At 32.1% G+C, this 24,928-nt stretch overlaps 1 protein-coding gene across 2 annotated transcripts; it reads right to left on the bottom strand.

The window, feature by feature from the left end:
- Positions 1-247: 247 nt before the first annotated feature.
- On the bottom strand, positions 248-23,920 carry LOC134685089 (vesicular glutamate transporter 3-like). Of its 2 annotated transcripts, none has more exons than XM_063544506.1 (12): positions 23,207-23,920; positions 13,696-13,814; positions 12,843-12,960; positions 11,080-11,167; positions 10,736-10,822; positions 8,098-8,231; positions 7,586-7,732; positions 6,393-6,519; positions 2,379-2,489; positions 1,982-2,109; positions 1,566-1,650; positions 248-1,322 (listed from the first exon to the last, which is right to left on the bottom strand). In XM_063544506.1, exons 1-12 carry the CDS (start codon positions 23,522-23,524, stop codon positions 1,087-1,089), a joined length of 1,698 nt encoding a protein of 565 aa, XP_063400576.1. In that variant the 5' UTR covers positions 23,525-23,920; the 3' UTR covers positions 248-1,086. The 2 variants fall into 2 exon arrangements, with proteins under 2 accessions (XP_063400576.1, XP_063400577.1); XM_063544507.1 differs by lacking the exon at positions 23,207-23,920 and adding an exon at positions 16,289-16,739.
- Positions 23,921-24,928: the final 1,008 nt, after the last annotated feature.

Raw genomic sequence — 24,928 nt, 5'->3', positions numbered from 1 at the left:
ATTTTTTTTCTGAGACAAGTGCCTGTGATTCTGTGTACAGAAAAAAAAATGGTTGGATCCATACTGATAATTTAGTGTACTAGAGTGTATTGTCTCATTAGCAATTATACCACATCTCTACATTTTCATACCAAGTGATGACAAAACATCACTTGTCCACAATATACTAGTCCTGACTAGGTGAGCTAAAAAGAACAACAGAGTTATTTGTCCTTAACACTGAATAAAGTAAATAAGAAATAAAACACTATTTTTCAAACTTTTTATTTTTAATAATAACAGTTTAACTTTGGGCGAAGTTCTATCACAGTAACTTGACACTGAGAGATTTCTCTATAGTGGACACCTTCTTTAACTTAAAACTTTGATTATTACTATTAATTAAGAAAGACAAAATCGTTTATTAACTTTAGATATATCAATACATAACAGGGGACCGGAATTCTTTCTAGGTTAATTTCTTCATTTTGAAGAAAAATATTTAACACCTAATTCTCTCTTTACAAACATAAACATTATGCTTTGTATACTATACACAAATCCTTAGTTTGACATAAGACTAGTATGACCATACTCCAATGTTACATATTTTTTACCCCAAAAAATTATCACTGAAAATAAAAATCAATAGATACATTGTACAATTTATTGAGGGGATACCGGTAACGACTCATATTGCCGGGTACTGTTTCTTTTGAATACCAAATGTTCAACTTATGCATACATTGTACAATTAATTTAACTCATTTTACATACTTTTGCTTGGAGTATCAAATGTTCCAACTAAAACAGATATATGCAGTTTACGTGTACAGTCAACCCTGCATATTAAAGTCACTCATGATACAAGTGAAAGCTGGCCTTATATGAAAGATATGAAAAGTGACTTTTGAATTGATGTTCAAAATGCATAGGTATTGAATTGCAAAATGCATATATATATAGCCGATTATAGGTATTACTACATCAGTAAAATCGGACGTTTATTGTGCAGGACTTGTTTTGTTTAATAAATTGGACTTGTAAAGACGGGTTTCTGCTAAAAAGAGATGATCTTTATGGCAGGTTTGGCTGTATTTGATTTAATCAACTATCTTTTTTGATTTCTTCAGCTGAGAGTTGTTCTGTCAGTCTATCTACAAGTTCGTGTATTTTATCATCTTTTTGTTGAGCTTTGCCGTCTATAGATTCTGCTTGCAGGATGTCTTTGGAATCAGCTGATTTTTGTTGAACAAATGTCCTATATGGCTTTCTGGCAAGAGGGTCTATTTTCTGTACCAACTCAATATTAGGCGGTGGTCTAGCCCATGGCTGTTCATTACCTTAAATTGTAAAACAAAAAACTCACATGAAAAAGTTTATTTAGATAATTATTGCCATTTCTAAAAGATGTTGAATTGAAAATGTTTGCAGAAGTTGATTATCATGATTTGGGTATAGATTCTTCTTTGAATAGCTAAAACATTAAACATTTTGCATAATTCTGATTATGTATTATCTACAAAAATATTGAAAATGCGTTGTTTATCTTGCTCCTACGTAATATTTACTACCAAAAACCTTACCAGATCCAAAAATAACAAACACCAGTGCACTGAATAAAAATATTGCCATGGTAACGTAGAATATGTCATCCCATCCATTAAGAGTCTACAAATAAATATATAAACTGTTTCAGTATAAGCTAAGGGATATGTTGATTTTAAACAACAACAAAACCCAATGAAATCCTCCTGAAATAAAAGATAAAACACAATGAGGATACACAGGTCCATCCAAGAGTATAGAAAACAATTATACACTTGATAATTACAAAGATAATATATGTTACTGATATCAACCACAACATTAGAATCACCATTTTAATTATAACTCATCATTATACGTGCCCATAAAAAAAATATAGGCATGAGTGCTGTCATTTAAAGTCCATCACAGCCTAAAATTCTGAGACGATTCTTATCATAAATGAAATACTTACCCTATCTTTCGTTAACTCTCCGGTTACCAAGGGAACGGCAATAGCACCAAGTGTACCAAAAGCTGAGGTGACACTGACCAGGATGCCTGCATATCTAGCTGAGAGATCATAGTGATTAATTTGCCAACCTAGATAACAAATAACGAGTAAACATTTAGTTAATAATAATTAACAAATAACGAGTAAACATTTAGTTAATAATAATTGAGTCTAACATATATATTTTTATCTATCATACGTAGACAATGTATTTTTTCATAAAATGGTTTCTCTAGAAGATACTTTAACTGTATTTTATCGAGATAATTATGGTAAGTATGTTTACAAACGACATTGTATTATCTTTTAATTCATAAATTTGAGTCACAAATTATAAATAATGTGTAAAACAATTTACCTGATATGGAAACAGCAAAAAATCCAGCAGCTATACAAAGGACCAAAATAGCACTAACTCCAGTCTCACAAAATGTTAGGATAAAGAAACTCAAGGCTACGATACTGAACCCTGTAAAAAATAACAGAACTTGCGCTAGAGAAACATGGTTAAATAAATCAAAAGCAGTGTCTAGCTAAATGAAATCTATGAACGGTTGGCGGTGATTTAAAGTAGTCTCTCCTGCATAACGGCCTTGAACATTAAAACTCAATATTAACAAAAGACGCTACTATTTTTAGTGTTTGATACAGGTTGTTATTCATTGTGCACAACAAAGAACCCTATGAGGAAAACCCAAAGAACTTTTTTGGTAAAAAAAAACCACCACTGTCAATCATCCCAACATACTATCCACACTGATCTGTGTCCACACTTGTTAAACACAAAAAATAAACATTACAAACTGTCTCGATTTAGCAGTTCCTTCATAATATTAGTTCCAATTGGAAAATATATTTTGAATATTATTTCCACTGAAAGAATTTACTTAGTGGTTGTTCATTGAAATAATGGGTATTAAATATGTGTCACTTATATTAAGAACAAATATTATGGCACTACATTGCCAATAACAAAGTTGCAAGGACAACTTGTTAGACGGAACACACATATATATATTTCTGCATATTGCACAAAAGAACTATTATTACTGCCATTGGCTACGTTGTTTATGGTGTACTTCTCGGCTGTTATCTGTTCTTTGGTCAGGTTGTTGTCTCTTTGGCATATTCCCCATTTCCATTGTAAATTTTATTGAAATTTAGTACATGTGGTATGCTTGCCAAAAAGACAACTATCCACTAAAGTTCCAATGAAGTATATGTCAGTAATCATAGGATCCATGCGGCCTTCACAATGTGATAAACACGTACCATATAGCCGTGTTTTAAAGGCCCAGAAACGAAAATTATGCAAAAATTCAATTAGGGGACGATCATTTAATATTCGAGGGGGAGGAGGATTTTGAAAATAAATAACTCATCCTTGATGATAAAAAAAAAATGATTGGTTTGTTCTATGGTAGTTTGAAAATAAATTACTAGTACCTGACTTACAATGCATTGAAAAATGGGTCTAATCGAAAGTTTGAGATGGCACCAGATTCTTAATCAATTCTTCTTTTCCCCAAAAAAAATCGGGAAACACTTCCCAAATCTTTTAATAATGAAAGTATAAACATTATTTAAATATACTTGAAATGTCTGAAAATTGATTTCATATAATTTGAGGTATACATGTATATTGTCTCAGGAACACTTACCTCACTTTTATTACACGGCTGTAACTACATTGAGGATCATTGAGGCAAATGCCTGATGTAGGAAATTTCAAAACCAAACGTTTGTCTCCATATCAAATTGTGTTCACCCTTAGTTTCTTGCAAGAAGCAAGTTCTGTTTTCCCTCAGACATAGCCCTTGATTTTTCGTGATCAATTTATTTGTCTTTTGTTCATTGATTCTGTTTGTGTTGCATTCATTTTGAAATTTAGTCATTTTTTTTTTATAAATTTGATCATGAATTTAAAAAAAAAGCAGCCGCAGACTTAACTATGTGAATTAAATTTTTGCTTTATCATGCATATTAATCTTTTGAAGTTGTCCCTAGAAACTTCAGTCTTACACTGAATCTATACATTTTGCTATGAGACCAAAGTATTGTCAAAAAATTATTAAAACAAAACTTGCATTTTTAGATTAAGAAAGGATCTGGGAAACACCCAGAAAGCATGATTTTGCATCATTTGTTTTAAAGCTTCTTTGGCCTTCGGTGTATCCAAAACCCTTCAAAAAAAATTGCCTGGCTCCGCTCGGGAAAACATGTTTTTTTTTAAAAGAGTCTGTATATAGTTACAACCAAACTTTAATAATGTGTTTGTTTGCAATACATGCATATGCAGTTGGGAATATAGAAGATTCATTTCTGCAGAGGATGAAAATTAATTCTCATTTAATGGTACATAATGACTTGACTATACATTATTTATAATAAACAAATAATAAACAAATATATTTTCGAAATAATCATTCCCTTGTTTTAATGAAAATGAAAAATCTTGCTTAAATAGTGCAGAAAATAGATAATCTGTCCTCTTATTTACAAAAATAAATAACCAATCCAAAACAAATCCTCCTGTCCCCGAATATCTGCAAATGGTCGTCCCCTTAAGAAAACTAACGGCTTAATTTGTAATAAAATAATTTAAGATAACGAATTGAACAAGCATGAACAAATTAACTACAGACTCCTGACTTGGGATAGACACATAAAACACGTGGCAGGTGTGAAGGCGCCAACCCTTCGCCTAACCTGGGACAGTGTACTAACAGTACAAAATAAGAACAAACGTTAGAATCAATTGAAAAGTGAGTGCATCGGATTGATAGTTTAGTCTTAGATGCATGATTTTTTTATTAGTTGTTAGTGGCTTTGAACTAGCTGTCAGATAACTGCGAGTACTCTCAGATCTGTTCATTGTGTCTTTTTGTGTCGAAATGTATAAGTACCCGGCAACGTCCACTTGTATTTTTGTCCATCTGATGAGTTAAGCCTTTTTCAACTGATTTTTTATAGTTCGTTCTTATGTTGTACTGTTATACCACTGTCCCAGGTTAGGGGGAGGGTTGGGATCCCGCAAACATGTTTAACCCCGCCACATTATTTATGTATGTGCCTGTCACAAGCCTGTAATTCAATGGTTGTCGTTTGTTTATGTGCTAGATATTTGTTTTTCGTTCATTTTTTTATATAAAAAAGGCCGGTAGTTTTCTCGTTTGAATTGTTTTACATTGTCTTATTTGGACCTTTTATAGCTGACTATGCGGTATAGGCTTTAATTGCTCATTGTTGAAGGCCGTACGGTGACCTATAGTTGTTAATGTCTTTGTCTTTTTGGTCTCTTTTGGACAGTTGTCTCATTGGCAATCATACAACATCTTTTTTTTTTTTATATTAGATCGTACAAAGCAGAGAAACATCTAACAAAAACACAGACTTGACATGACTGTATTTATACACCCTTTACAACAAAAAAGACACAAAGACTGCCGTCATTAAATGCAAATACTAAGGTGCTCCTCTTAAATTGATGAATGGTTTGAATTAAGGGGGCGTTAATTTAATGTTTTGTATATAAAACTTCTTTTACACATAATCATTAATTCATCGTCTGTTTTATTGCTGGAAAAAAATTACATTCCGCGGTTGTCGGAGATTGCTTTGACGTCTGTCGGTCTGTTTGGGGACTAGAACAGGGCACCCATTTAGTTACATCCACAAACTGGTTTTTGTCTCATACATTTGTAAAAGTTCTGATTTATAATAGTTAGACAGTTAGCCCCAAAACCTGTTTCCCAATTGTATTTGAAGCAAAGTTTATAATCCTTGGTTGACGCCTGCTACATGTGCTATTTAAAATTCATTAACCAAATGTTTTACAACATAAAGGTATACTTAGTAAATACATATTACATACATAAAAGATCATGATAAAACAGACGGAAGTAGTATATACTAATGTTATTCGATATATATAACAATATGATTCAAAATAGCATAGTTATGTAACCAATGGAATATAAATCAGACTTAAATTCTGTAAGATATAAAACCCAAAACAGTAATGTATAAGCTTCATTGCCCAGAAAATGAATTCCTTATGTTTCACAAGTCTTTAAAATCAGTAGTGCTTAAACATTGTAAACAGATTATAAACATATGAATTACGTCAATAGTATTAAAACTAACTGAAACTAGTACATAGAGCTTGTTAAACAATCCTTCTTACTAATCAAATATAATGTAACTAAGGTTTGGAGTTTAATATGACGTCTAGTATCACTGAACTAGTATATATTTTTGTTCAGAGACAGCTAAGCACATCTCCGCTCTTGTCCGCTCTTTGGTCGGGTTGTTGTCTCTTTGAAACATTCCCCATTTCCATTCTCATTCTCATTTTATTTGATAGTCTTACCTATACCGGTCAACAGCTTTCTGACAACAGTAGGAGACCATCGAAGAAGTAACAAGTCAGCCATGTAACCACTACCGAAAGCTACCAAAACTTTCACTATATGAGGTATTGAAGAATAGGAACCGGACTAAAATATAAATTTTAAATTCAGAAAATGCTCACAGGCCATAAATAGTAAAAACTTTAAAAAAATTGTGTTCTCCATTCAAATTTAAGATGGTCGTTCGTAAATTATCGATATGCAATGTCATGCTTCTTGTTGCAAGAGTGACCACGGTGTTATTTCGAAGTTGATAACATATTGAAATGGGGTTTATTTTATAATATATGACTGGATTTCTTTTTATTAACAGACAAGACTCAAGCTGGCAGTAACTATCAGCATCCAGTTTAGTCAGCAGCCACCGTGAAATCTAATAATATTTTTTTTTTAATGCAATAGGTGACCATTTAAACAAATCTGGCTCTATCTGTCATATTCTGTTAACCTCGTTTTCCTTCTTTCAAGTAAACATCGAAATGCTCATTTTCTCTAAAACTACATAACAAACTGACTTCATATTTAGTAACAAAATTTGCATGATAGAGATGAATTGGACAGTGTGAACTATTTTATTTTGTCTATCAGATACCGACTTCCTGTTTCTGATACTCTTAGTTTCAATTGTGTTTTGTTTAGCATTACAACGGATACATTCTCGTTCAAGTTATATCCATTTTAATATGTTGACCAATCTATATAAAACGTGTTGACTAATTCATTTAAACTATGTTGTCTAATCAATGTAAACATGTTGGTTAATCCATATTAACATGTCGACTAATGCATTTAAAACATGTTGGCCAATTCATTTGCATAATTATGTCGACCCACCAATTTAGATATGTCTTATCTTCTAAACAATTTTAGTTCTTTTGAATGTTTAGTAGTTTAGTGTTTTTACTGAACTAGTACATAATTTTGTAGAGGGGCCACCTGAAGTCAGACTCCAGGTGCAGGATTGTTTCGCTGTGTTGAAGACCCATTGGTGGATTCGGCTATTGCTTTACTCTTTGGTCGGGTTGTTGTCTCTTTGACACATTCCCCATTTCTTTTCTCCATTTTATTGTGTAGCGCTCACTCAGATTTTTTAAATTAAATGAATCTTGTTCCGTACATAAAAAAAAGGTTGGAGAAACATAAACCAACTTACCTCTGCTATAGAAAATCCAAAATTATTGAGATAATATGGTTCATTTGTTAACATAAACACAAAAATCCAGTTTCTGGCAAAATGGCATATACAGAGGGCTATAACGGGAAGTGATGTTAAAATCTGAGCCCATGGTATTTTTAAATTCTGAAGAAGAAAGTCGGTTTCATTTATTCATTGAATATTGGTTACATTGGTAATCAAATTTCAACACTTGCTAGTTGCTACTTCGATTATTATAAGGCATTTCTTGCAAAATTAGAGTCAATTTAAATTTTAAAGGTACAATAATTATTGTTTAATTGTCATATATAGGACTCAGAAATGGGTAATGAAGGTAAATGAACGCTGCAACACTTTCAAATAAAAAATTTCACATAAATAAATGTGGTCATCTCGATCTTTTAACTTAAATTTGATCTTACTAATATAACCTAAAAAATAATATATGTTATTGAATAATAAAAGTAAACTTCGTTTTAAAAGAAAAGCAATATAAATATTACACGTACAACATAATCGATTACGTCACTTCCTTGGGCATCACACAGATAGTTATATTCTTCATCACTAATAGAAGTGTGATGTGAAGGCTTCTCATACACCAAACACAACCAACTGAAATACCATACTATACAAACACCTCCTGAAAAACATACTCAGGTGTCAGATACGTTATAATAAATAGTTTCAAAGACCAAAATAATTTGAGCAAAACAATTATTTCATGCATTTATTTTTAATCACATTCATCTGTGTCCACACTTAAAGAGTTCACATAGTCCACATTCACCTGTGTCCACACTTGAAAAGTATCCATTATATTACTCACCATATACAATACAATACAATACAATACAATACAATACAATACAATACAATACAATACAATACAATACAATACAATACAATACAATACAATACAATACAATACAATACAATACAATACAATACAATACAATACAATACAATACAATACAATACAATACAATACAATACAATACAATACAATATTTTTATTGTCAATCAAAGACGCCCTAAAAGAGCAGTATAATTACAAGCAATTTGTTACAATGATTATTATTAATTCTTAATGATATGCAAATGACAAAATATAGAATAGAGAAAATGAGCTCAAAAGTAAAATTATAACCACAGATATTTATATATGCATATATTGAACCTGTAAAAATGATTTTAAGCTGTTTATGGATACCATTAGTGCCATAAAATCTAAATTTGGTCTATGAATGATTCACTGGGTCAGCGAATTGGTATTACCAAGTATTTACATTTTTATCAGTTTATCCCTCTCAGTCCAGAGACTGATTATTAAATTACATAAGTGTTTTAGAACTTCTAGATTCTCACAACCCATTAGCCATATAAACATTTTTTCATCATTACATTTCTTTAAATTAGGATAAAAAATACAAAGTTCTTTAAAAAATGTCATTCTGTATGTTTCTAATTTTTTGCATTGTAGGAGAAAGTGGATCTCATCTCCCACCTCCTCCTCACAGAGTTTACAAATACGCTCATGAGCTGGGATGTTTTTTTGTCTCCCTGTTACAATTGAAAGTTGATGGTCTCCAATCCTTAGTTTTGTTAATGCCTGCCTTTGTTTAGAGTTTAGATATAGGAAGATGTGGTGTGAGTGCCAATGAGACAACTCTCCATCCAAATAACAATTTAAAAATTAAACCATTATAGGTTAAAGTACGGCCTTCAACACGGAGCCTTGGCTCACACCGAACAACAAGCTATAAAGGGCCCCAAAATTACTAGTGTAAAACCATTCAAACGGGAAAACCAACGGTCTAATCTATATAAACAAAAAAAGCAGGTTTAAATAAGGCTCAAAATTAAAATTCGCTTCTTACATCATTAAAAATGATATTTTTCCATTCTTTTATATATAATCCTTTAAGTTTTCCCATAACTCTTTTTTTAATGTTATGTAGTAAACTGTTGGGAGTGAGATCCAGAAGCTCCAAAACTTTAACAATATAACTATACCATGAAGTGTGACCTTTTTCATGTAGGCTTTTAGATAGTGCCAGAGCGTCTTTAAGTAAAATGTCTTCAGATTTTTCTAAAGTTATCCAATATTTAAGGATGCTTAATAAAATAGACAATTGTATTGGTAAATGTCCCACTTCTGCCATAACCGCATTATTTGTGCTCTTTCTGTTCACACCAAGTATATATTTACAACTTTTTACATTCAATTTTTCAAGTATAAAATCATTACATAGTTTATAAAAAGAAGATGAATCCTTGAGTCACCATATAAAAACATCCTGACTCACATGTGTCCACATTTAAATCGTATTTATACTCACCAGAGGCGGATTTAGGGGGGCCAGGGTGCCCGCCCCCCCCTTTTTGGGAAAAAATTGGTTGCTTATAGTGGGAATCACTGAAGCGTGACTGGAACGGATCCCTCTTAGGCAGTCAGTGGGGCCCCCACTTAACGAAAATTTCTGGATCCGCCACTGCTCACATGATACATAGTACACATCCGCTAGTGTTCACATTACAGCTAGTTTCCTAATGCTTGTAGATTTAAACTTTGGCTTGCTTGCTTGTTTATTTGTATAAACGTTAACTCAAGCTTTGTAATTGAGATTGACATCTTTAAACAATATATACAGGCATAGATAAATTGTATATATAATATTTAAATTTTATTGGACATACAAACAAAGCAAGCAAGCTAACCAAAGTCTTGTTCTAAATGCATTGGGAAACTACCTCTAAAAGCGCATTTATACTCACAGCAAACATAGTACACATTCGCCTGTGTCCCTCACCTGTGTCCACATTTAAAGCGTATTTATACCCATCACATACATGGTACACATTTGCTTGTGTTCACATTTATACAGTTAGTTTCATAATGCTTGTAGAATTAAACTTTGGCTTACTTGCTTGCTTGTTTGTATAAACGTTAACTCAAGCTTTGTAATTGAGATTGACATCTTCAAACAGTATATACAGGCATAGATAAATCGTATATATTATATTTAAATTTGATTAGACCTTATAACAATTACAATTGTGCAATATACAAACAAAGCAAGCACGCTTACCAAAGTCTTGTTCTACAAGCATTGGGAACTTACATTTAAAAGCGTATATACTCACCACATACATAGTACACATACTGCCAGCCAATATAATGTGTTATAAACCCTGCCATCGGGAAGCCAATAATAGCACCTGCATAGCTACCTACAAAACAGACCATTTATATATGCTTTACATAGAAAAGGACATACTGCATTATATTGAAAAGGATAACTTTCTAATGTTCGAATTACATACAGGACATACCAATAATAAGTTGTACTATAGTATTCCCATGTAACATATATTACCTTTAAATCACAATCATAATTTTAAACACAAAAAAAAATAGTGTTTAAACTTTAAAAAAATCCTGAGCAATAAGGACCGAATCAGACAAAATATATCAGCCAATTACGAACCTGTAAGCACGGCAGAAACAAGTCTCCCCCTTTCTTTTGTAGTAGACCAATGTCGGAGTAGACCATAACACGCCGGGTACAGTAAACCCTATCAAAAGATAAACGTCATTGTATAAAATTATAAGTGAAATTCAATTAGTGTAACTAAAATATTTGAGGTATACACGAGGTGCTCATTAAAATTTTTATCACTTGGCCATTTTTTGATCACTTTATGCGTCTGTTGTCGTCGTCGTCGTCTGTTAACTTTTACAAATATCTTTTTCTTAAATTTGTTTTTTGAAAAAATGGTTTCGAAATAATTTACAACCACGACGATATAAGAAGATGTGGTATGGGTGCCAAAGAGACGACTTCCCATCCAAGTCACTATTGGTAAAAGTAAACATTACAGATCAAATTAAAGTACGGTCTTCAACACGAAGCCTTGGCTCTCAACGAACAGCAAGCTATGCAGGGCCACACAAATAACTAGTGTAAAACCATTCAAACGGGAAAACAAAAGGTCTAATCTATATAAAAACGAGAAGCGAGAAACATTTATGAACCACAGCAACAAATGACAACAACTGAACATCAGGTCCCATGCTTACAATGATACACTGGTGCAACGCCACGGTACATAACAACATCGTAAGGATATTTCATTATTCATAATGTTGTCAATAAAACAAAACCGAGAAAAAAAACATGGTTTACCTCGTTATGGTTTGTCATAAATTTTGAGATCTCTGAAACAAGGCTATTTTCAAATGATTTTTTTTCTTATCTAAAGTATTTACGGAATTATATTAAGAATGGTTAGATGTTAGAAGAAACGTATATTAATATATTTTTAAAATAAGGATGATTATTGTAACGATTAATATTTCTTTTCCTATCTGGAATAAAATGACATGATTGATATTATATATATAATTAAGATGTAGAAATATGTGTGGCTGTAAACTATATGAATATCTATTATTTCGTTTCAATGTAATAGTGTATTGTAATGTGTATAACGACAGTGATATTGTTTGCCTTACAGCTAATTTCCTAATGCATGTAAAGCAAAACTTTGGTTGACTTGCTTACTTTGTTTGTATAATTGTTTATACAAGCTTTGTAAATAAGATTCACATCTTTAAACAATATATATAGGCATAGTTTAACCTGTATATATCATATTCAAATTAAATTTGGTGTTATCCTAATGATTGTACAATATACAAACAAAGCAAGCAAGCTAACCAAAGTTTTGTTCTACATGCATTAGGAAATTAGCTGTAAATTAGTGGAGAATAAAGGCTTTTTCCCCTGGAGAAGAATCCCAATTTGAAAAAAAATGGCTTAAATTATTCCCAAAAAGACAACTTTTTTCCCAAACAGTGCAGTCTCAGTAGTAATTGTGCATAAATACCGTGAAACTGAAAACACTCATTTAAACAATTTTCTTGCCTAAATTAACTATATGTGCACATTTGAGGGTCTATTTATGTATCATCACTGACAAAATAGGGTCTTATTTTAAAGCAGGGTTTGACTCTTGAAAATGGGTTTGTAAATTGAAGTTTCAGTCAAATTCATGGTTTATTTTAAATTTCCCAATTTGATGAAAATGACGCATATTTTCCCAATAAAAAAGGGTAGAGGTAGTTTTGAAAAAAAGCCAACAATATCACTGAACGATCTATAAATGCTCTTAATTGGAACAAGAACTTTTTTTTTTAATCTTGACTTATTAACAAAAAACATAATAAGATATATCTGAAAATACTTGCTTCTCCCATGCCCTGGATTCCACGGAGACAACAAGTTCCTATGTAGCCAACCTCCTCAACAAAAACTGGTAGTAATAAATTCATAACGGCCGAAAACAAAATACAGCCACCAAATATTCTGAAAGTTAATTTGTTAATAGTTTTACAAGTGTGGACACAGATCAGTGTGGATAGAATGTTTGGATGTTTGACAGTGTTTTCTGACAAAAAGAATTCTCTGGTTTTCCCCCATAGGGATCCATGTTGAATTGTTATGACAGCCAACCTGTACAAAACACTAAAATAGCAACTGTATTTTGTTTGATATAGAATTTTAATGTCCAAGACTGTCATGGAGGCCATCGGAGATACTAATTTAAATCATTGCTGGCCGTTCATAGATTTTGTTTAGCTAGACATTGCTTTTAATATCAAATCAACATATTTTAATAGTTTAATAATATTGCATAATCATACGAAAGAATGGTTCGATAAAAGAAACATATTAATGCTAATTCCCTGAACGCAGCTGACAAAATATATAAGCAAACAAAATAACAGCGCTCGTGTTGAAGCGCTTCAACTCAAAGTCACATTGCAATAAAATGAAAAGGGTTCAAAAGCTCACTCATCACTGCTAGTTCAAGATAATCCTAATATTATTCTACCGGAAGCTCCGAACATCCGAAGTATACACTGGTAGCTCTTTCACGGTATTTCTGTAATTCCATTATTTCCCATGCCATTCCAAACTTAATGTGTATCGTAAAACCATGTTCACAAAGATATTTATCAATAACTCATTCTGTTTTCAGTGAGTTTATATAATTATAGTACATCTTAAGGAGTAATGGCCGATTTGTAAAGCCCTTACCTATGACTAGCCCATATAGTTGTCAGATAGCCACCCGGAATGTGTGTTATTATGTATCCAATATAAAATACAGCATGTAGAAACCCAATCTCTCTGGTATCCCATTGCACTGTTGGTAACTGAATGTATAAAAAGCAGCAATAATAGTTAATTTCAAAAGAAGAAAAATGATTGAAATAATAAATAATAAACAGCTGCGCCATGAGCGCATGATACGCCCGACGTCTTGTGTGGAAGTTTTATGCAATAATCATAAATAGTTTCTGAGAAAGTTTAATGCCATTACCATTTATTGTTTTTGAGACACGGCGGGACATGTGACCCCCCCTTTTCAAACCCTTTTTTTACACAAAAAAAATAACAGAAGACCGCAAAAAATGTAAGAAATCAAGACAGCCAACTCTTACATGTAAAATATAAAAAAAAATTTAGTAAAACTGAAAGCGGATATCCTACTTTTTCAAAACATTTATCTTGATTTTTCAAACTTCAAAGCTGCAACTTTTATAATCATTGTATTTATAAAAAGACAATATTTTTGAAAATAGGTAGTAAAGTTTGGGAAATTGGCGCATACCAAGGACTACGTTGAACACTCTTACAATTAGTGATTGAAAAGAACTTCAAATTTTGTATGAACATATTTTTTTGCAATTTGTTTTATTACATGTAAAATGCAGCAAACGATAAACATATTTCATAATTCATAGGCTTCTAATGCAATTATCTCGTAAAATATAAAAATAAAAGTTTATGCATTTACTGGTATATTTCTAAAAACACAGTATAACCGTAAATTTCGTTATGATGTACGATTTTTGATAAGCAATAACTTTTATTTAGTGTTGATATAACAAATTGTGAATTTCTCTACAAATAGAATGATTAATTAAAAGTTGCATAACCCGAACTATCGTATTTCGTGTATTAATTGATTGTTCATCTAACGTCCAGTGACAAATATCTAATGCATTTTCAAAATTATTTTCAGGTTTAATGTTTCTAAAACCAACCCTCTATTTCCCCTTTATTTGAGACACATTTAGGAACTAGCTTCTCAATTTAGCATATGGGAACTGGTGCCTTTAAACGAACAAATATTAGACAGAAAAGGGGGTCTATTTGATTAATCTATACTGCATATTTTCAACTCAAAGCGAAACGAAGAGTTCTGTTGAGATGTTGGTGTTTTAGGAAGATAGAAACATATGAGAATAAAAAAAAAACTTTTCCTTCTTAACAAAGCCTGGCATGATGCTTTAATTATATCAATAGGAACATGAAAGGAGTTATTAAATATCCTTCAATTCATCACTGCATTTGTCTTAAATAGATTTGTTTCAACTTATAATTTAGATTTGATTTTTTTTTATCAAAAATAAAAAAATAACATGTGTGAGATTTTGAATGATTGTGGACTTTCAATTTCTGTTTGAAAAAATAACACACGAGTATAATTTGAGCACCTTAATATCGTTGTATAGAATAGAATAGAATAGAATAGCATAGAATATTTTTATTTCCCAAATTACAGGGCCCATAAAGGGCATAAAATCAGATACAGATTTACATTATTGGTAACAACAACAATAATAGCGGCATATACATATACATTTAGAATATAAGCATTGGTCAGAATCAGAGCCAAAACCCATATATATATAATAAGGATTTCAGATCTTAAGCAATGGAAAAATATTTAGATCTACATCTCTAAACCGTTTAAGCGTTTCACTTATATATCATTTATATATGTCAAATAGAGGAGAGGGATAACCCCCATCACAGTAATTTGACATTTCAAATATTTGTTATCTGTTATATCAAATTGATAATCTGTTATATCAAATTAATAATTTGTTATATCAAATTGTGAAATGAAAATTAGCATGGTCCTAAAAGGCTTCCGTAAGTGTCGTCTCCGGTATTCTTCTTCAAACGTTGATTTTTTTCATATTTTTTATCTCTCTTATTCTCGCTCGCGTCATCGGTCTTGCCAATGTCAATTAAAAAATATCGTGTTTATAGTTTTATCCATGCATGTAACTGTGACTGGTTAGAACTAGAATTGTCCAGCATCTAAGGATAATCAAGAAAAACAATAAAACTTGAGGCTAATTTGCACGTCTTTCTCGACTCAAATATTGCATTTCCACTCAAATTCTTGTTCTTTATGTGTATATGATCATGATATTTTGATAGTGTATAATGTTGTTAAGTTTGTGATGTGAATTGAATAAACCAAGCATAACGTTATAATCACAAACCTGTTCAACAGTTCAAGTTCAGTTTAATAACATCTAGTGTATGTATTTACTATGTATGGAGGAAATCGTGCAGTTAAAAATATGATTGTCATCATTTATCCGTATTACAAATAATATCTTTTTTAGTATTGAAATTTAAGGATGTCTTACAGGGCGGATCTAGCAATTTCAAAAGGGGGTTCCAACCCATGATTAGGAAGAGGGGTTTCAACTATGTGTCCCAATTCAAATCTTTTTATAAAAAAGATAGGGGAGAGGGTAACCCCCTGGATCTGTCAGCAGACACTTACTTTTTCGAGGGTGATATTTTAGGGTGCCGTACTTACATGCCAAACTGCCTCCATAGCCTGAGTCGTCCCTACTTTCGTATGAGGAGCGAAGTCCAAAATAAGAATTACTGTTACTGCTAGATTAGTCCTCATGGCATAAACAAGCATCATACCGATACCCGTCAATATAGTCACAATAAAACGTTTAGGGACATAACAAGCTGTCGAACAAGACCGACGACATGGTCGACATTTACCACACATAATGTGTTTTGACAACATTTCCGCATGATCTTCATCATCACCACTGTCTTCATTCATATCTTTTTTATCCATACTATTAATATCCATCTTTTTAATATCCAACTTTTCAATTTATCGGTATTTGTAATGTTTTCATAATATCACAACAATTAATAATGGAAAACATGCCCATTTTGTAGATATTGACCGAAACAGCTGATATACATGCAGCAGATTGTATAATATACTTTGTAATACAAGAGGATCTCGGAAGGGTGGAACATCTATTATTAGTTTTATTCATGAAGGAAAAAAACAAGGCAGTGCATCAGACATATTATTTAAGAAAGTATATTATATGTTGATATTATTGTACTCAGGTACTTACAAAAGTTCTTATAAAACATGCAAAAATATTATATTAGTTATATATAAAGTTTTCACCCTTGCAACCTCTGAGTCGTTTTACGAATTTATACTAAAATGTCAATATTTAAATGTAATCCATTGCTAAAATTGGTGTATTTGTTCATTTCACTTTTTTTTTTTAATCATGTAACAAACCTGTTCAAGGTTGAACTTAATCGTGTGCATCACACATTTGTTCAGGAGTTGTAACACATAAGCGGCGCTGTATCCAGAGCATTTTAAAAGAGTCATTAAAAACTGAATTTTGTGTTAGATCATTGGTATTTGATGTAAAGTTGAATTACTATAGTACATATCAATATGTCAATACGACTATTTCTAGACTCTGTACCCTAGTTCATGATCCAGCAACTTTGAATAGCTAGCTATTTTAAATGATAAGGTTTTTGTTTAAGTTAGTTTGATAGGAACTTCACTTCTGATAGATCAATGGTGTGTTGTATAGAGTTGCATTACTATCAGTGCATATCAGTTTGACGACTATTTTAAGGGTCTGTCCCAAGGCCCATGGTACAGCAACTTTGAATTTATTAGCTATGAAGCTGGCCATCAGATCGTCTTTTTATGATTATTATCATGAGGACAGGCAAGCCATATCACATGTCAACATTTTTTTTCTATGGTGGTTGACAATTTTTGCAATACCCTTTTAACCACGTTACTATGTTTTGAAAATAAATGGAAAAAAAAAAAAAAAAAAATCTTTAAAAAAAACTTTAAAAAGTTTGTAAGATATTCTTATATTTTCAGTTTCTGTAAATATATTTAGACACGTTTATTATTCTAGCAATTTACACATTTAATCTTGTTTTATAGTTTAAAAAAAAAAAAAAAAAGCAAACATTAAATAAATGGAAATTTCAAGCAAGAACGTCAAAACAAGGTTTTTTTTAAATACATTTTACACTTTTAACGTACATGCAGCTATTATAGATTAAAGATAAGCTAATAACTGTGATAGATATAACTTGCCATGTCGATTATTATTTCATTTTACACCTTTGACCTCGGCTTGCTCGTTTAGTTTTCGAAACAATAGATAAAATAATACTGACCATTTTGGGGAAAATAACTCCAAAACGAGTGAACATATTTTTTTAGACAGGGTAGTTCGAATTAATTGAGCAATCTGACTTTTTAAACCCCAGTATTTTTTTTTTAATAATTGCTATAGTTTTCGAGGTATATGTTAAATACTGCACATTGCACCTCTAATGCATATACGTTGCATTTCGAATACCATGATAGCATACCAAAATGAAACTAAAAAACAACTTTTTACATATGATACTTTATACTATGTATCAGACCAAAAAATATTTTGACGTTTGTTTACTTGATATCGGACTCGGACTTCATTTAAACTGAGTTTTACTGTGCGTAATTGCTATGTGTTTCTTAATTCTACATTGGCAAGAGGTAAATGGGGAGAGTTGGGATCTCACAAAACATGTTTAACTCTGCCGCATTTTTGAGCGTTTTTAAAGTCAGGAGCCTGTATGTTATATAATTTTTATTTCATTTATATGTTTTGGAGTTTAGTGTGACGTCCATTTTTACTGAACAAGTACACAATTTTCAAGGGCCAGCTGAGGACCATCTCCAGAGGCGGGAATTTCCCGCTGCGTTGAAGACCCGTTGGTGGCCTCTTTGGTCGGGTTGTTGTCTCTTTTACATATTCCCCATATAATATAAAAGAAGACAAAATGAGTGTACATTGCAATGATTGGACGGAAGTGAGACTACCGTAAAGTATTAAAAAATATCATGTATATGTTCTTGACTATCTTCTGAAACTAGTTTAAAAGAAAGTATTAGACCATTGGTTTTCCCGTTTGAAAGGTTTTACACTAGTAATTTAAGGGCCCTTTATAGCTTTTTGTTCGGTGAGGGCCTAGGCTCCGTGTTGAAGGCCGTACATTGACCTATATAATGATTTACTTTTATAAATTGTTATATGGATGGAGAGTTGTCTCATTGGCACTCACACTACACTGTAAATAAAAGTGTTAAGAATCTGAACACTTGTTGAACGCCCTTTTGTAACACTTCTGGAACGCGTAACGGTGTTCTCAATATTAACATTGGTGTTCCAGTTTTTAACATTATGTGTGCATCTTTCGAACGCTATGTGCGTTATTTTTGAACGGATAGTGTGTACTCCTTGAACACCTAGTGTTTGAATCTGGAACGCGTAACAGTGTTCTAGATATGAACTTTCGTGTTCCAGTTTTTAACATCATGTGTGCATCTTTCGAACGCTATGTGTTATTCTTGAACGGATAGCGTGTACTTCTTGAACGCCTAGTGTTTGAATCTGGAACATGTCCTTGTGAGCAAAATTGTATGCCGTTACGCGTTCTAAGCCTTGTAACACTTCTGGAACGCTCGGACTGTGTTCCAGAAATATGTGTTAATATCCAGAACACATAGTGTATATTACTGGAACACAATTTTACATGTTCCAGAAAAAGTGTTATATTCTCTGAAACATTATTGTGGTCTTGTAAAACAAATATTTTAATTGATTAAAAACGTCTTTAATTGATTAAAAAAGGCAACATTTAAAAAAAAAGTACAATAAAATGTGAAATATTGAAGCAACTTTAAAATGACAAGTTAGACAAGTTAGAAATATAACATTTGTAATTTGCAAAATGTGTCCAAATATTTACTCATAAACAAAATGTTCGTCATATATTTAAAATTATTATGTTACAACAAAGTCAAGTGTCTTATGTTTAACTCATCGTTTGCAACTTCCTAAGTCAAGAACTGTTCTGAATTTCTTTACAAAATACTGATGCCACTGACTCTTTTATCACCAAAATGTTCCATAATCCACTGGCTGCATAGCACTCAGATAGTCAATATCAAACATAAAATACCCTGTGTATATGATGCTAGTAGTCGAGTCGGTGTTCATGTAACACTGCTTCCTTGGACACTTTTAAACATGATTTGAGTCATTTACAACTGATTTTGAGCTTCCATTTTTAGAGTATTCGTCTCCTTGGGTTATAATTATTCTTTAATCTTGTTATCCATCAATCGTAAGTTCTAAAATGTGAAATATGAAGTGTATGAGTAACCAAATTATTCATCATGTCGACATTCCTTAAAAATATTAGAAAATCTTATTTCGTTTTTGTAATTCCATTATACTTGTCAGCATTATAAGATAAGATGCATTTGCCAATGAGTGGTAATTAAGTGGTCAAATGTGCTCTTGTGTTCTATATCTTTTTTTAAAAATTGATAGAAAGTGTCCAGCAAGTGCTTTTATGTTTTTTAGGCAAAACTTTATCGTCAACTTAGACTTGTCACTAAATTAACTGCTAACATTTCAAGAAACTAATTACCATTTGCCTTTATTTTGAAAGATATTTAGTAATTTTTTCACTTATGATCTGTATACGGATAATTGACGGATGATGTAATTGCATCAAATTTAGCTCAAATAGCTTTCTGATTAATGTAAACAAGTGAATGGTGCACATTTTATTGATAAATCTGCAATAACAACACTTGTAAGAAGTCAATGGACATGCACTCCTATTCAAAATTCTTAAACTTACATATAGTACTTTTATGGTGCAGGATAAGTAGTCATCTCTGGAACTGCAACGAGGTATGCACGAACAAATACCCTTAAGTACAGTATAGTTGGGTTTGTACCCTATAAAAGTAACATAGGAATACATTACAATACATGAATGCAGTGCACAAGGGTGGACATTTGCTAAAATGAATTACTAATTACAAAGCTATTATAAATAACATATACATGAGAAATTTAAAATTAGTGTTGCAGTATGCCTTTTTTTACAAACTTCTGTCTTGACATTGCAATGTCATGACAGTTTTTGCATTTGTGAACAAATCTTTATGCATTGGTTTTATTTAATTAAAAAATGTACATCCTCAAAAGTGTAGATGATCGTTTGATCTTCTTAATGCTTTCTATACACAATGTTTGAGTCGTGTTAGGAATACATGGCGTTCGGAGAAAACGATTAGCTTGAACGCATCATGTTCGAGACCAGAACACATTTACAATAGCAACGATATCATCATTTACGTTTAAATTTACAGAGGTTAATTTTTTTTTTAAACATGATAATTTGAATGTAATCTCTCAAAGAACCGCTACTTTTTTAATCGAATTATGACAGCACAGTTAAGTGGAAGTGGAGGGGGCAGTTTTATGTTCGAACAAAACGTTCTTCCACTTATACTTCAGTGTGTCCTGTCCAAGTAGACATTTGTTGATTTCATGACTAAAAAAAATATTTTTTATATTCGTCATGTGTAGATAAATATAGATAAACATACCTATTATATCAAGTTTTGTTGTTAATTTTCTTCAGTGAAGCTTCTTCAATCACGATCAAAAACCAAACTTCCGGTACATTAATACGTCACGCGCTGTTATGTACGCGGATATGTTTGGAACACATGGCGTTCAGGGAAAATGGTAAATTTGAACGCATCATGTTCGACACCAGAACGCTTTTACAAGAGCAACGTTTTCATAAGCATTTACGCATTTACATTGTTAAAAAAAATACCTTAAGAACTTAAGTCGTTTAGAAAAAGATTCATATTAAAAATCAATCATTTGCACGCTTATAAATACGCTCTTGTAAAATGTTTCATTTTTTTTTACCAAACTATAATTTGCTTATATGCCGATACAGCTAAAATACATTTATCGTCAAATCATAGTACGAATCACCCTTATTCATCGTCTGTTTGACTATGAAATGATGAAAAAAAATTTCACTCCCCATTACAATATAAGAACATTTTTAGTGTTCAATTTAGAACACTTGTCTTGAATATGTGCGTTAAAAGACTGAACACAATGTGTTATATTCTTTAACGCAGACGTTCAATGTGGAACACTAATGTTAATAACTGAACATATTGTGTTTAAAATTGGAACGCGTCCAGACGCGTCAGGCGTCTGCAATATTTGCAGTGTACATCTAATCTTCCTATATCTAAATACTTCAATGTTGTGTTGTAACAAAATGACGGGAGGTATGGGGTGTAACTGTTTATAATTCTTGTGAAACCATTATGTACATTTCTCTGATATTGCAGATATAAAGCCACACTTGTTTTGCACTTGTATCTTATTGATGAACACGCTAAGCATAAAAAAAACATACCCACAGCGAAATTATTGATGTTCTTCATCACCGGTATTTGTTTCAGTGGCAAACCTATTGTTCACCAACAACAACAGAATTTGGTATGCAGTAGAAAATATATGGGCCACTGACAACAACATATTTTGGTACACAGGACTAAAATATATGGGCCACCACACAACAGAGTTTTGTCTTTAGTTGTAAACCTATTGACCACCGACAACAACATATTTAGTATGCAGTGGGAAAAGTTTTTAAACAATGACTCACGAAGGTAATCAGTGGTAAATCTATTTGCTTCTATCAACAATAGAATCGGTATGGAGTGGTTAACTTATGGGCCACCAATTACAGTCAACATAATTCAGTGTGCAGTGGAATATCTAGGCCACCGCGACAAAACAAAATCTATGGCCTACCAACAACAACATGATTTGAGAAAATATATAGGACAACAACAGAATTTGAAATGGAGTAGAAAATCTATGAGCCACTGACAACAACAGAGTTTGAAATGGAGTAGAAAATCTATGGGCCACTGATAACAACAGAATTTGAAATTGAGTAGAAAATCTATGGGCCACTGACAACAACAAAATTTGAAATGGAGTAGAAAATCTATGGGCCACTGACAACAGCAGAATTTGAAATGGAGTAGAAAATCTATGGGCCACTGACAACATATTTGGTATAAAGGACTAAATCTATGAGCCATCAACAACAGAATTTTGCCTTAGTGGTAAATCTATGGTCCAACAACAACATATTTGGTATGTGGTGGAAAATAAAAAGCTCACGAAGAATACCTATATGTACTATTCAATGATAAATCTATGTGCATTCATCAACAAAAGGATCGGTATGGACTGGTTAACTTATGGGTCACCACCAATAACAACAGAATGCAGTATGCTGTGGAATATCTATGAGATTGACCCACCGACAAAACAAAATCTATGGCATACCAACAACATGATTTGATATGAAGTGGTAAACCCATGAAATTGTTCTGTCTGAGTTGTTGTTGTATTCAGGTGTTCAGTTGTTATTTTTAACTAGCGCTCTTTCTCATAAATGTATTTTGAAATCTAGGAGCTTTTTTTCTTCGAATGAGTCATCGAACTTAAATAAAACAAAATCTTACGTTAAACATTGCATCTTCGTGTACTTTCATATGAGCACTATTATCTAATATGGTTATCACTGTTACTCCGAAATTAGACCTCATGGCATAGGTTAAGAGCATTCCCAATGAGGTCATAGCTGTCACAACAAATCGTTTTGGAACGTAACATCCTTTGCACTTTAAACAACTAGAATTCGTAGCCATTACACTATCATCTTTTGCCTTTTTCATCTTAATTTCATCTACATTTTGAAGTTCATCTTCATCTACTGTTCCGTAATTATTAATGTCATCCCTCTGATCCAAAAATTGAACTTCATCACTTTTATTTTCCATATTATTCCATTTTCATCGTTCCATTTATAAATCGAAAAATAATCGATATAGAATGAAGATAATTGATTGTTTTGTTCCTTAAGAAATTGATGATTGAATGAAGTTATAGATCCCGAGGTTGTGAAAGAAACATATGGTGTCCATGTAGCATCGCTCTTCCTAAACTATCTATGTTGTAATATCATAAATGTCACGCTAAATTGGAAAAATTGTTATTATAAAATCTAAAATGTAAAATTGGCGACACGTCACATATGTCATTATCATGAAAATTGTCTATGTTGTTTTGAAAAGTTAGCTAATGAGTTTAAACCGACGAGTATATTATTTATTGTATAGCTAAAATGACAAAGGATAAATTTGTATTTTTTGAACTGTCTTTCACATGTGTGTCGGTTTTAACAAGATAATGATGAATTATAAATATTGGAGTTAAAAATCTTCTTAAGTTCTTCCTTCTTATTGTTTATTAGTATTTAATATAAACATACGTACATACAGGGATTAAAATAATCTATTTTGTTAAGTGACTTGTACAAATATTTCAAATTGACTAAATATTGGTGTATTCTATGAATAGTACATTTAATGAATCAAAAGTAATGTTGTTACATTAGGTGGTAAAAGGAAAAATCAAGATACGGACTTAGTGCTTTAGTAGTCATGTGTTAAAAATGTTTAATTCTATAAGTCATGGGGTTATGATTTCAACGTTAGACTGAACCTTCATCAACAATCTAACAGACAAAAAACAAAAAAACCAAAACACAGAGGCTCAATTTTCAATATTTAAGACCATCTTTTATTCTAAATTAAAAATCAAAACAAATAATAAAAAAATCATCATTCGTTCCAATTTATTTTTTTTTCAAATATTTTTTTAATTCGAATTTATTATAAGTGCATACGTTATACGAAAGGACATAATAAATATATGTACTTAATGAAAGCAAGCACGGGCGACCACATGTTGCACTAAGCGTTGTATTGGTTTTTTTTTTAAAGAAAAAAGAAGTACACTGACTGCGTGTGAACTGAACAGATGACTGAATGATGATGCGTGAACTGTAACAGATGACTGAATGATGATGCGTGCACTGATACAGATGACTGAATGATGATGCGTGAACAATTGAAAAGTCGTACAAACGGAATGTGGCGGGGTTGAACTAGTTTGAAGGCGTCAATCGGCCTTTTACTAACCTATGAATACTCTGAGTTACTATTCGAGTAACGGGATCAAGAAGCGAGACACTCGAAAAGAGATCGGGGAATCGTTGAGAAGCGGCCGAATTGATCGGGAAAGGATCGCGTAGAGATCGAGTTTGGTCGGAATACACATATTTAACCGATCAGTACTCGACCATTTCGACCTCGATTAATATCCGATCATTTTCTAATCAA

The sequence above is a fragment of the Mytilus trossulus genome, chromosome 9, assembly GCF_036588685.1.
Source record: "Mytilus trossulus isolate FHL-02 chromosome 9, PNRI_Mtr1.1.1.hap1, whole genome shotgun sequence".
Taxonomy (NCBI): Eukaryota; Metazoa; Mollusca; class Bivalvia; order Mytilida; family Mytilidae; genus Mytilus; species Mytilus trossulus.
This window is presented reverse-complemented; position numbering and strand designations above follow the sequence as displayed.

Excerpts from the sequence above, each read along its gene's own strand:
- LOC134685089 (XM_063544506.1), bottom strand. The coding sequence starts at position 23,524 with ATGGAAAATAAAAGTGATGAAGTTCAATTTTTGGATCAGAGGGATGAC. Across the intron at positions 12,961-13,695 it reads ACTATATGGGCTAGTCATAG|AATATTTGGTGGCTGTATTT; the intron begins GTAAGGGCTTTA and ends ATTAACTTTCAG. Across the intron at positions 2,490-6,392 it reads AAAGCTGTTGACCGGTATAG|GGTTCAGTATCGTAGCCTTG; the intron begins GTAAGACTATCA and ends TATTTTTTACAG.